The sequence below is a fragment of the Clupea harengus genome, chromosome 2, assembly GCF_900700415.2.
Source record: "Clupea harengus chromosome 2, Ch_v2.0.2, whole genome shotgun sequence".
NCBI lineage: Eukaryota > Metazoa > Chordata > Actinopteri > Clupeiformes > Clupeidae > Clupea > Clupea harengus.
Window position 1 is genome coordinate 19,062,288 of NC_045153.1, and position 13,484 is coordinate 19,075,771.

At 38.3% G+C, this 13,484-nt stretch overlaps 1 protein-coding gene across 1 annotated transcript; it reads left to right on the plus strand.

The window, feature by feature from the left end:
• Positions 1-1,011: 1,011 nt before the first annotated feature.
• Positions 1,012-12,755, plus strand: LOC105899362 (transmembrane protein 163). Its single transcript, XM_012826533.3, has 8 exons — positions 1,012-1,498; positions 4,145-4,264; positions 9,075-9,118; positions 9,637-9,728; positions 9,880-9,976; positions 10,229-10,340; positions 10,662-10,803; positions 11,195-12,755. Exons 1-8 carry the CDS (start codon positions 1,327-1,329, stop codon positions 11,253-11,255), a joined length of 840 nt encoding a protein of 279 aa, XP_012681987.1. The 5' UTR covers positions 1,012-1,326; the 3' UTR covers positions 11,256-12,755.
• Positions 12,756-13,484: the final 729 nt, after the last annotated feature.

Consider the following 13,484-nt stretch of genomic DNA (forward strand, 5'->3'; position numbering starts at 1 on the left):
CTACAGAAAAGTCCAGTATAGTTGCATAATATAGGCCTATACACTACTATATTGCATATAGGCCTACAAAGACATATTTTTTTTCAATTTGGAGTGTCACCAGATTATCTGATATCACAGAACCATTGTGAAGTATCTTTATCCGGTTTTGAAATGACATGCAATTTCAGCCGTCACAAACTGCTTCCATTTCTGCATCTATCTCGACACACTCATTGGGCTACTCTGTTTGTATTACTCACGAAGTCGTAATTGTGTACAAACGAAACGGGTATCAAATGAAATATTAGGTTTATGCTTCACAATGACACACATTTGCATGTGGAACAACGCAGGCAGGAGTAGGCTAATCATGTTATGAACATCCATACAAATCATTGGTAATTTCTTCACTCTGCATCATATCTGAATAGCCTAAAGTGGGTAGTGTTTATAGCCTTGCACAGCAAAATTAACAGTAGCCTATACGACTCACCCTTCCAGATGATGCTTGTTGCTAATGTGTATCTTGGAGTCATCTGCATTTGTTCAAAACACACAACATTGTGAGTTTTTCTCATTAAGAAGGCTACGTAATCCCAGCCAGTCTTCTAAGGTAGGCTACACCCACAGAACAAACATGATCTTGTTGTATTTACTAAGTTCCGATATAATTGAAAAGTGGGGAAGCCGCTGGTTAGAGAAAAAAACTAATTCAGCAAGACAGAAGTTTAGAAAGGTAGTGAAATTATGATGAAAATAGCCCTGTAAAATTTAGAAGCTGTGATTGTTGGTCTGAAAATAGGTACAACTGTAACGCAAATATTACATATAAATATATAAAAATGTATCCTATTAAGGTATTCAGTGGGCTGCTGAATAGGTAGGCTCTACTTGAAGTTCACGTTGTTCATTAAATTAAATAGGGCCTAATGATTTAGCTCATAAGACATTTCCAGTGTGCATGTTGTGCCATCTTGTGGTCGCATCAAAATAATGTGGAAGTATAGGGATCTCAACTTTATTGACAGTTACAGCCTGATGACGTATTAGTCCTGATTTAGACAAATTATTTTGTGAAGCATGTAGGCTTCCCAACATCTCCTGAATGGCGTAAGACTTACTGACATACCATATTAGCATAGACTCAAGTCCAGCTAGTTTGTAACCATAGATGATTTGTATAGGCGAACTAATCCGATTGCCTCAGTTAATAGGTCCTGTTTGCGAGCTCGTGAGAGGGAGGGGAAGGGTCCTTCGCTGATTCTATGAAGCTTACTTACAACTTGAACTTGTTTTCGTCTTCGTTACTCCCATGTGAATTTAAAACTAATTTATTGCTGGAAGATGACGGACTCTGTTGCTTTAGAGTCTAACACCAACCCAAACTCCACGACAGGTTCCTCAACAGTGCTGAACGGACGGACTTCTCCCCTGGGTCGGAACCTGCCCAGATCGGCATCGGGAAACATGGATGGAGACCACGGGATGAAAGTGGTAGAGAGCGCAGAAGGTCAAGGTAAAAAAAAAAAATACAGTTTTCCAAACAAACCAAAACAATTCACACAGAGATGGGCTCTTCTTAGTTTCTTTTTCATTTGTATGTTATACGTTTTATATTGTATTTCTCAACTCAAGATTTTCAATCTATCGTTAGATCTGTGATTTAGACAAGGATTAAGTTAATGAATGTGCTCACCTTCTAACATGCTACAATTAAGCACTAATATTAGAAAATATGCTTATCTGGTGTATCACTTACATTTTACTCACATCTGGGTTTTGTAGACCCAAATTGGCCACTGCTGTGACACTACTGAAAGAGGTCCAAAGTCTGAGACAAAAAAAACATATACAATGAAAACAAGTTACATGAATGAGATGCTCTTTACCTGTTGCTTCAATAAGAGGGTGGGGGTGTGGGGGTAAACAACGACAGGCTGACTGGACTTACACATATACATTATTGCTAACCAGTTGGCCTAATGATAAGAATTCATGATGTGATTTGACATGTTTTTTTGGCAATATATAGATTATAGTCTAAATAGGTCCCATTAACGCATGCAGTTACACATGTAGAGTATGTCAAAAAGCCAGACGGAGGACAGAGGGCTGGATAAACCGGACTGTCCGGCCAAAGGGTGAACATATACATATACATATATACTGAAGTATGAGAGACAGCTCAATGTTGTGTTTGATGCTTTCGCTGGAAATCATAGGGGAAATGTGACTGTTCGTGAAATTTCGTATCCCTCACAGATTATCTTTCAGGAATTCATCAAAACCTTGGTATAAATGCAAGAGATTCTGATGGACTTCTTTTAAAACAATGGATCTGAGCTGATGCTCCTGTATGTAGTGGCATGCTGTCTTAGTAATAATCTTTAATCGGTCAGAGTCGTATTATGGAATGAATTGTGTTCAGACTCCTCTTCCTCATCAATAATCCAAGTGTGAAAGTTAACACTTCTGAAAATCTGCCAATGTGCCACTGAACGGTGACTATTTTTTGAGTAGATCATGTTAATATTGGAACATATACTACTCTGAACCACGAATGAAAGAATGCAGTTGTGAGGGCATGCTACCGATGTGTTTTGTAAGAATTATTTATGTACTTAAAAAAAAAAAGACAATGGGTAAAGTGAAATACAGTGGGTACCAGTGAGGGTAGCTACAGTTGTACCAACACCTTTGGCCACAAATACATGGGTATAGTGAGCAGTGTAATATACTGATGATGGATTGTAAATATGTAACGTACTTGCTTTCATCCAAGGTCAGACATATTTTTCCCAAAAGGCTAAGGCCACAAGATCTCAATGCAGTCCTAAACTACAATACACCATATTGCTTGTTTTCACTTTTTTCCTTACAGTTGCTTAAAGTAGAAAGTCGCAGTCATAATTTTGATTGGTGGACTAACTAAATCTAATTGCTAATCTCTAACACTGGTGTATTAGGTCGTCATTAGAGTCCAAAAGTATTGCAGCTTTTCACCTTGCCATTATCCTCATTGGGGATTATTGTTGAGTCATGAGAACTAAAATTCCTGGAAAGAAAAATACTAGCCAAAGAGTCATGGGAATAATATTTTTGTCACACAGTTTAAGTCAGTAATTCTCTATTTGTACTCTCAGTTCTTCATGTATCAGTAGTGTGTGTGTGTGTGTGTGTGTGTGTGTGTGTGTGTGTGTGTGTGTGTGTGTGTGTGTGTGTGTGTGTGTGTATGTACATAATATGCTGGTAGTATGTTTGTTTGTGTGTACTGTAGTTATGTCTAATTGCTTGAAAGAAAACATTTCCCATGGTGAGCAGTCATGTGATGTTCTCCTCTCACTTGAAATACAGCTAAGTATTAACTTGAGTGGGGTATTGACCTGGATTATGGGCTCTATGGGATATGTTACAAATGTCTGTAAAGAAAACATTCTGTAACCATGACAAAGTGACTTTAAGCAGTTTGCGATATTTACATCACATGAGCATGGACCTGTCTGTGTGTTTGCATGTGACTGTGCGTGTGTGTGTGGGGTTGTCTGTGTGATGTTTTGCAGTGCACACTATGGTCTGCATATCTGTTTGTGAGTGCGGTGCGTGATTCATAGCATATGTTTCCTGTGGTGTAAGTGTTTAGTGCTCAGGCAGCGCATGCTCTCAGTTGTGGCTGCTAGCATGGATCATGTGAGGACTCTCCTGCTTCCACCATAATCACACTGACCTGCTATTGGCTCAGCCCACTTGTCAAGCACAGGGAGCATGTGACTGTCTCCAAAATTCTCTGAAGACTGTGTTAGAGAGAGACCTCTACAGCTGATGTTATTACTACATGGTAAATGTAGTTTTAGCTTAGTCATTTAGCTGTCATATGCTGAACTGATGCAACTTTGTTTAGAAATGTATTTAGATTGATCTCACAACTGAAAAAATGCTTTACATGTTCACATTTACATCACCTCTTATGAATGCTTAAGATCTTTGGGATTTTCTTCTGTTTCTTTTCTATAGCAGTTCCCTCCAAATCTTCTGACTAGATGTCATATGCAATTATATTTTACTGTGGAGGTCTGCTGGTTGTTAAAATACAACCCATTACTTTTTCCTTGATAATGTGGAGATATGTGGAAACATCTGTGGAAACACTTTTTTCTCCTAACAGATTTACTGGAGAGCAGCCTGAGACTGAAACCTTATGAAGCTCAGAAGTATCGCAAGAGGGCATTATGGGTGTCATGGATTTCCATCATAATTACCCTAATCCTGGCTGTTGCTGCCTTCAGTGAGTATTTTACTTACATAATCTTTACACTCAACTGTTCTACAGCATCCAAACACTCAACTCAATAAGCTGTACTTTTATCCATTGTTATATTTATATTTCCAAATTGAATGAATGAATGAATGAATGAATGAATGAATGGTAATGCATACCAGTATGCTTCTTGTGATCAGGTAATTGACGGCAGACCGTAATCTACCACTTTATTAACATTCGAATACACAAGGTTGCCATTTTAAAAGACAATTTGATAGATGAGTTTTCTGTTGTATCAGCAGAATTTCTGGCATGAGCAGCATTCTGATTTGTGTTCTTGGGATAACTACCCTTTGTGCTATACGACCCCCCCCCCCACCCCCCATGCGTAATGAGATACCTCTTGCCACTTTCCAGACCATTGTTGCATTGCATACTGATTGCCAGTGTCTACTACTGAGAAATAAAAAAAATCCCTGACTCATCCAAGCTTGTGACTGTCCCTCAGCTGAGTCCTTGAGAGCGTGAACACAGGAAGCTGTTGTTTCCTCCATCCACGTTATGTGCTCCAGAAAGAGGACTGGCCACATGGTGCCAGTAGCGCAGAAACACACGTCATATGATGCCCCTTAATATCTGGGATGGTGCTGTGGGCAAAGAATTGATTCTTTATGGGCGAGGAATAGCTAAAGAAGAAACCTGGTATTCCTGATTTTTTGTAAATAAATAATAACCCCTTATAGTTATAGAGTGTGCCTGAGCCATGAAGTCCCACACTATGGCTTTGTCTGGCACACTATGGCCTTATCTGGCACACTATGGCCCTATTTGGCACACTATGGCCTTATCTGGCCGCACAAAGAGCTGCTGGATGCTGCACGGAGTAGACAGAATGTGGAATTTAGAATATATAATTTAGTCAGTGACACAGCTAATGAGATGAGATTTTCTGCCTCATCGCTAACCTGGCATCTGTCCATACCAGAAGAAGTCTGTGTAATGAAAGCAAATTCCACCTCTTAACACTTTTTACAATATTCCTCAGAATATGATAGATGTTTGGAAAAAAAGCAGTAATAAGATCATCTAAGCTCATGGAATGTTTGGTTATACATTGTCGTGACGCATTGAGTGCTTGTCATTAGAAGTAAATCCTTCGCCTGAGAAGTGTCCTACCCTAAAACTGTATCCAAAGCAGTATATTCACAAAAAATATTATTGAAATCTGAGAACAAGAAAGAAAAAAAGAAGGAAAGAAGGAGAGGAAGAACTCTTCATCTCTATGTAATTCCCTCATCCCTCATGGGAAGTTACATGTGCAAGTGTGCTCCCTGCTGTTGAAATCGTGTAATGAAAGATGACGGGGGTTATTTTTTATTCAGTTTCTTTGACTGACCAATGTGTGAGAAAATTATGAGGGAAATGAGGGAAAATTATGTTATACCTTGCACCTTGCAATTCAGAAGACACATCTGTCTATAGATTTTTAATACAGTACTTGTTTTACTTATTATACAAGGCCCTTTTCTATTGAAGCTTTTGTTTGTGTCCAACATTTCAAGCGTGAGTTCACGATACTGCTCAATCAATGAGCATATACTCATGCCCCTGTGCCAACTGGCAACACTGTTCCCTTTACCCCCTGCAACTCGAAGGGAATTGCAGTCATTGATTAAAAGCTAATTACATGACAAGAGGGTAGAAATAGCAGACATCTAGATGAGCAAAGTCGACTATTTTCTGTCGAGCCTCTGACAGTTTAAACATACCCATTCTACATCAGACAATGGGTCACAAAAGCTGTGTATTGCACCAGCTGGTGGACGACTTTCTGTGACCCACACAACCCAACATCCTAATCGGTCTTCTTCATTAGGAAGTATTTTTTCATGCATTGTTATCCTGTACAAAATTATTTCATAACAATTGTTTAGTAGTTTGTTTCTAAAATAAATAGCCGTTGAACTACTAGTGCAAACTGTCTAATACTTGTCAGCCGTATTAATCAACAAGCCTTATAAAATGATAAACAACCTGTGAACTAACTCTCCCCATTCCCATTACCCAACACTGTCCCTGTCCCTGTCCCTAACCCTCAAACCCTAACCCAAACCTCAAATAACACCTTACTCTAACCATAATCCTAAATCTAAACCTGTTTCATCCCTTGCTGTCAGCTGTGACAAAAATGGACCATTCAAACAAAGTGTGACTAATTTGGATTGCAACAGTAGAAGATATTTCTGCTGTGCTGATTTAGCGACCAAACTGTTAGCACACACATAAGTGACACCACAGTCTGGCTGTCCTGAGAGCTTTTGGTGTTTTTCTCAAATTGACCTGCTGGAGTTCTACTGGGAAGTGATTTGGGAATCTTGCTCCCTAATGTGGGTGCTGGGTAACAGCAGGCAATTAGCGGAGAAAGATCCAGAAATAACTTAAATCGCTGCCTCAAGGCAGTGATGTAATGCTACTGTGGGACATTATACTATTTCAGTTCTCATACTCTCTCATACTTGTCTTTGTTTCGGAAACAAAACACAAACACACGCGCATGCACACATGCACGCACGCACAGGATAATGCACCCAAACCCATCTGAGGAATAGTGTTGGAAGTGCTTAAACATATTTCCAGCTTTCTTTACAAATGCTAGTTAAACACACAATTAGCCTTTTTTTTTTTTAGTCTCTTGTGATGCATCTTATTATGAAGTGTAATCAATAACCCACCACAAGTAAGTAGTCACTGGCCGTGTTGAACATGTGCCACATTTCCTGATCTGGTCCTTGTGATCCACCTTGTTTATATATATATATATATATATATATATATATATATATATATACACACACACACACACACACACACACACACACACACACACACACACACACACACACACACACACACACATGACCTATAGTTCCCCCTACCACCTACTAGGGGCCCAGTCCCTCCCACTCTTTGTTCTGCCCTCTTATGGATATTGCTCTGGAATGTAGACAGTCACACATACGGGCTTAAAACAGCCCAGTTGCTTTATAGAGGACTCCCTGTGATGAGGGGTGATTTGTGTGTTACAGTTGATTCCCACAAGAGGAAGAAATATGATAGAATAATTTATTCTGTTTTGTTAAGGACTTGGATGTGACTGACAAAATCTAACCAGTTTTAGTTCTCATATCAGAACTGTGTCCTTTGTGCTGTGTGCTTCTCCTCGCTCGTGTCCTTTTTGTTATTTCTGGACACCCAACGTTTTTTTGTTGATTGTTCTGAGAACGAATCTTAGGGCCCCTGAGCAGAATATCATTGACATTACATGATAGACCCCTGTGTGCCATCTACAGCATATGTGATTACTAAAATATGCGTTACATTTTCATCCATACCATACCATTCTAGCCCGTTGAAGTCTTTTACACACTTGCATCCTTTTTTGATTGATTCATAGACAATTCCCGACAAAAGCAAGACACACCGCTGTAAATCAGATACACCATTTGACCCACTGACTTTACAACATTAGAATGCTATAAAGTATTTCAACTCCACACCATATTTGACTGAATTGTTATACTAGAACTCATTAGATGGTTCAATACTGCTGATATTTGTTTTGATAATTCAGTTTTTTTCTACTGAATAGTATCGAAATAGTAGCATGATTAGTCTGTTGTTTTATGTGAAGTAACTGTGTCAACCAAGGGACATGTGCTTTGAACACATTAGCTAAGTGGTTAGTGTTAGATAAACCTAAAGTTGAACCATAATACTATTTTATGTATAATTATTTATTAGTGCTGTCAGTTAAACACGTTATACATTTTTTTTTTTTTAGATTAACATTCTTTTTGGCCTCGCAAACTGTGTAACGCTAACGTTACGGTTTGAGTGAATGGTGAGCGCGATATGGCGAAATGGATGATAAAAAGCTTCTGAATAGAAAGTTTACTTTTAAAAGTTGTGTTGTGCAAAAGAAGCGAGCTTCACTGTTGTCTGAAAATGGCAACAGGCAGCTGGCTGAAAGCAAAGAAGTAGTACCGTAGGGTTACCTTTTATTGGTAACCTAACTGTTACGGTTCATTGTTTCTGAAATAAGAGGCCTGACTGCTATGTTCCCAGCAAACTTGAAAAAAAAAAAAAATATTAAGCCATGGTTTAACTGCACTATAGGCTGAGTCCTTGTTTACCTGAAATGTGCACTTAATAATTTTATTTTGTACCGCCCTGTTTGGCAATGTTGGTTTTCAATAAAATAAAACACTTTTCCATGTTGATAAGGGCATTAAAATAAAATTAAAATGATGGAAAAAATGAATAAATGAAGGGACATTTAGAATAGATAAAAATTTGCGATTAATCACGATTAATTTTGAGTTAACTATGACATAAATGCGATTAATCGCAATTAAATATTTTAATCGTTTGACAGCACTATTATTTATACATGGCACGTGTGAAAGAAAATTTAAAATGTTGATGACCAGGATAATCTTTATGAATGCTGACTTGTCTAGGGGTCCATAAATCAGTACTTTCTGTTAGTAGAATACATACATGTGATGAGGGGATTCCATCTAAGTATTGCATCAAACTGAGGTTAGCTAAGGCCACTGTGTTCATTGCAGCTCTGAACAGCATAGAGACAGAAATGTGTTTTATTGCCACGGGTCATAGGATTCGATGTTTGGCCCTGTAGGAATTACTTTTGTGAAAGTTTCTTATGTTTATGTGCATCAACCATTGTTCTGTAACAATATACAGTACAGAAATGTACAATGTGCAGTGACAGTTTCCATTACTTTCTCACAGTATGTTTCTCTCTCCCTAGCTGTTTCTGCTATGAAAAACAGTGTGTCAGCCTTTGGGTTTGGGGTAAGTTTCATTTACCTCCATTGATTAATCATGGACAATAATGATAGTTTAGATGAAGCAGAGATTCCGTTACGGTATACTGTACAAGAATTCATGATAACATGTTATCCTATTATTAAAGCGTACATCTAATCATAACCTAATATGGAGTGTGAGCACTAGTGTGTTGGTTTCCTTGGATACACTAAGGAATGTGACAGGTTGATAGTGTCAAGGCCATCACTGGAAGGACTTTTGCAGTATTCCTGGTTATTCTACCAAAGACATTTGAGCTATTTTAGAGGGATTATTCCTTCAAGCTAGGCTGCATTTAGTTTTTTTTTGCCATAATTAAAACCATATTGCCTTTTTCCAGTGATTTAGAATAGTGAGGTGTGAGGCTTAGCAATGATAACTATGGCACAAGATGATACTCTTTTCAGAACTGTCGTCAGTCTAGTTAAAACACACTTGAAGGATATTCAGAGTCTTGTTACTATTTATATCTGTCTCACTGTCTTTCGTCTTTGTCCTTCCAGTTTGATGCTACATTGGATGTGCTTTCCTCAATTATTGTGTTGTGGCGCTATAATAACCCAGCAGCTGTACACTCAGCCTACAAGGAATACATGTAAGTAAACAGCCCATAGCTTCGTTTCTCTCACTTCCTTCTCTCTCTAGTGTCTCCATTTCTTTCTCTCACATAGGGAATTATATAATATAACTTGTATGAATGTATACACCAACTCTGTTTTCAATTTTCTTTTTTAATGACCCTGTAGAGCATGTTTGATATTGGGAGTTGTGTTCATCCTGTCTTCTCTATGCATTGTGGGAAAGGCTGTCCATGACCTGGCAACCAAGGTCTTGCCTGAGGTGGTGAGTACATCAAGAGCCATTAACTCTGAAGGGGAAATACAGTAAATCAGAATTCATAATACTAAATCAATAATGACAGCAAACATATAGATACCTGTATAAGTAGATGTTAATGCTGTGGTTGTTGATTCACTCTAGGGAACTTCTTTGTGTCGTTTTTGTGTTTCTCAGATATATTTCTGTAAAAGCAACAATGGACAATAAAAACAGAATGACCCTTTAATTCTCTCTTGCTCTTGTTTGCTTTTGTAGGATGACTTTCTTTTTATTGTGTCCGTTGTGAGTGGGGTGCTGTGCCTCATCCTGGCTGTGCTGAAGTTTCTGCTGGGGAAGGCTCTAACAAGCAGAGCACTCATCACTGATGGTATATAGGTCCGAGACCTCTCTAGGAATACACATTTGAATCTGGCTCTTGGGATTTACTTTAAATAATGGGTTGTATGGGTTGAGAAAAAAACATAAATGTTCTGCATAGAACTTATCTTAGCCTTAACAACCTCCGTTCTGTCCAGCCAGTGACTTGATGCAAAAGAGTTCTGCGTTCTGGTTCTATTTAGTACTATTTCTCTAAGAGAGAACATTCTGGAGATACTAATTATAAGTGGATTACCAAGGAATGTCAAGCTGCATTCAAAGTGGAAAAAGTCTTCACACTAATGAAAGGTTTTGTCAACTTTACTCGCAGGATTTAACTCCTTTGTCGGGGGGATCATGGGATTTTCCATACTCATCAGTGCTGAGGTCTTCAGATACTATGACAGCGTCTGGTTCCTGGATGGCACTATTGGAATCCTCATAGGACTCATCATCCTCGCCTATGGAATCAAGTAAATGATCACACCTCCCCCAAGCCACACACTCACAGTCAATCCCAACATAAGACAGAGAAGGATTAATAGATCAGTAGGGAAGTGGGTTAAAACTATAGGATATAACACCATAAACCAAAATGTTCATGTGCTCTTAACCTGCTGTTGAAAGTGGTTGGCTCCAAGCGTATGTTGTGGATAAGCCAACATCCAGTGACACCAAGAGTACACAATAAGTGTGATTCATTGCAATCAGTAAAATCATACTCACAGTTATTTTATTATTAATTGTTTTCAATGCCACTGAAGACTTATGTAAGTTGCAGTTTTTTTTGTCATGAAAAACAAATGTGGTTTTCTCTTCTCTTCTCTCTCTCTCTCTCTCTCTCTCTCTCTCTCTCTGCCACAGGCTGCTGATTGATATGATTCCCAAGATTAGGCAAACGGGGGGCTATGAGCCGTTCGAGTGAAACAGTGCCTGAGAGGCAGCTGAAGAGTTATGGCCTTGCTTTCGTGCCATCCATTTTTCATCTTTTTTGGCCACACTAACTATCTCTATTCAGCTCCCTCTCTCCCCCTATCTCTCATTTGATACAACAGAGATTTTGTCTTTAAACCCGGAAGGGAGGAGATAAAATGAGAGTCAGCAGTGGCACTAAAACCAACAAAATCTGCTGATACTTTTTCTACCATTCAGTCAGTAGTACCTTTTGGGCATGTCATCAGATAGTGGTTACAAAACCTGTTCAGTCTTTCTGAGGAATATTTATAGTGGTTGTGTTGACCTTGATCTATGTTTGTGCGTAAATAGGTGTCAAAGTGCCCCAGAACACGTTTTGCCATTCGTTGCCAACAGCCCTTAATCGTCGGTTCTCTGCATTTCTTCTTGAGTATCATTTTTAAGGAAAACATATTTCCACTGGTTGTACTGATGTATTGAGTTGGCACAAATGTTGTTGATACTACTGAGATACACATGAGGGAAGTGTAAAATGTGTTTTTTTTTGCAGGCTTTTTTTATGATGTTAAAGCACCTGTTGACAGATGTCATGGAGCTCATAATTATAAAATATTTATTGAGAGGCTTAAATCAATAGTCAGTAGTCATGCTTATCTGTGTTCCATCAATTTCAGGTCAAGAAGAATGTTTACCAAAGGCTGAATCAGTTTGTACATATATATAACACAAGTTGTACACACAGGACTGTACAGCTTGATTTTATTATCTTTTTTCTTGGCACTCGAGTCATGACTTGGCATGAACTGTTGAACCATCAAAGCCTCCTTTTGGAGTAGAACAGGGTTTGCATCTTTGGACACATCTGTGTAGACATTACTGTAATAAACGCTACTGTCAGAACCAAGACATATTTATACCTTTTCACAGTGAAAGGTATTCACTGTACATGTGACTCTACAAACATTCCAATGCATCATACGTCATTGTGATTACTGTAATCAAGTGAGCCTAAATATTTTGGCTTATGAGTCGTATGGAAACCAAAAACATGGCCTTTTCACCAGATGCATGTTTGTGTTTACAGGCCAAGACAGTATTTTTGTGAGTTCAGTTCAGTTGTTTTTGAGTATTTAAAATAAGTCAAGAATTATCAGTGCAAAGTGTTTTTTTTACTCAATGTATTAGTAAAATGCATCATGATATTTATGTAATGTACTGTGTGTTACATAGTTATGTCACTTGACTTCACATCCAAAAGGCATTTATGAAGAAAATCTATAAATGCTAGATAGAATGGATAGATATATACATTTGTTGTGTGTTTGCTAGTTTATCCCATCATGTTACATGACTATATGTAAATACACCCATGTGTACATTACACATGCAAAGTTTACAAATGTCAAATGCTTTGACATAATTTGAAGGTTTGGATGAAAATATTTTGCTATGAAATGCACAATGTGAACAGTACAAAATGTGTATGAAGAATGAAATCATAAAAATCAAATTTTGCCCAAAGTCTCATTTCTTCGTACCAATCTATTTTTCTATATTGCACTAAGGGCCTAGACCTTCTAGGATCTTTCACTTTTGACACATTTGAGTATAGTATGCAATAAATAAACACGTTAACATAGCTTAAATTGTCAAAGAGTCTTTGAAGATATACATAAGGGAATATGTAATTGAAGAATGGAGCTAATAAATTGCTATGTTACAGCTTAACTGCTCCTCCTCTCTAAAAAATACTAACCTCCCTCTCTCACCAGAAACAATGGACAGATTTATTTAATCAGTGATTCAACTCTGTAGTTGCTTACCTCACCATAACATCAATAGTACAATATAACAGTATGGAATATAAATCACAATTGGCCCATCCAAACATGTTGTTACACATTTTTGCAGTCTCCCCTATGACAGCTCTCTCAACAGCTCTAAATTCTTGTACCACTAGATGGCTCTACAGAGCAGTATTGACTGCTTACGTGCGCAGTTGGCTCCCAAGCCTGGCTTCCTCTAGCTCTAGGACACCTCTAACATGTTTCATACCATTATAAACATCTCTGAATAACCTTTGACTCTAATCTATTTTCACTGGGGTTTAAAAGGATGTGCGTAAAGGTGTTGCAGCAGCTGGCCACCCATTCCTTTGATACCTCGCACCAGTGCCCTGGAACACACTACTCATTAGCACTTTCCAGTGTTAATTCTCCATACTCTGATCCTGTGGCAT

Coding starts and splice junctions, on each gene's coding strand:
- LOC105899362 (XM_012826533.3), top strand. CDS start 1,327: ATGACGGACTCTGTTGCTTTAGAGTCTAACACCAACCCAAACTCCACG. Junction 4,265..9,074: donor CCTGGCTGTTGCTGCCTTCA/GTGAGTATTTTA, acceptor CTCTCTCCCTAG/CTGTTTCTGCTATGAAAAAC. Junction 9,977..10,228: donor CCAAGGTCTTGCCTGAGGTG/GTGAGTACATCA, acceptor TTGCTTTTGTAG/GATGACTTTCTTTTTATTGT.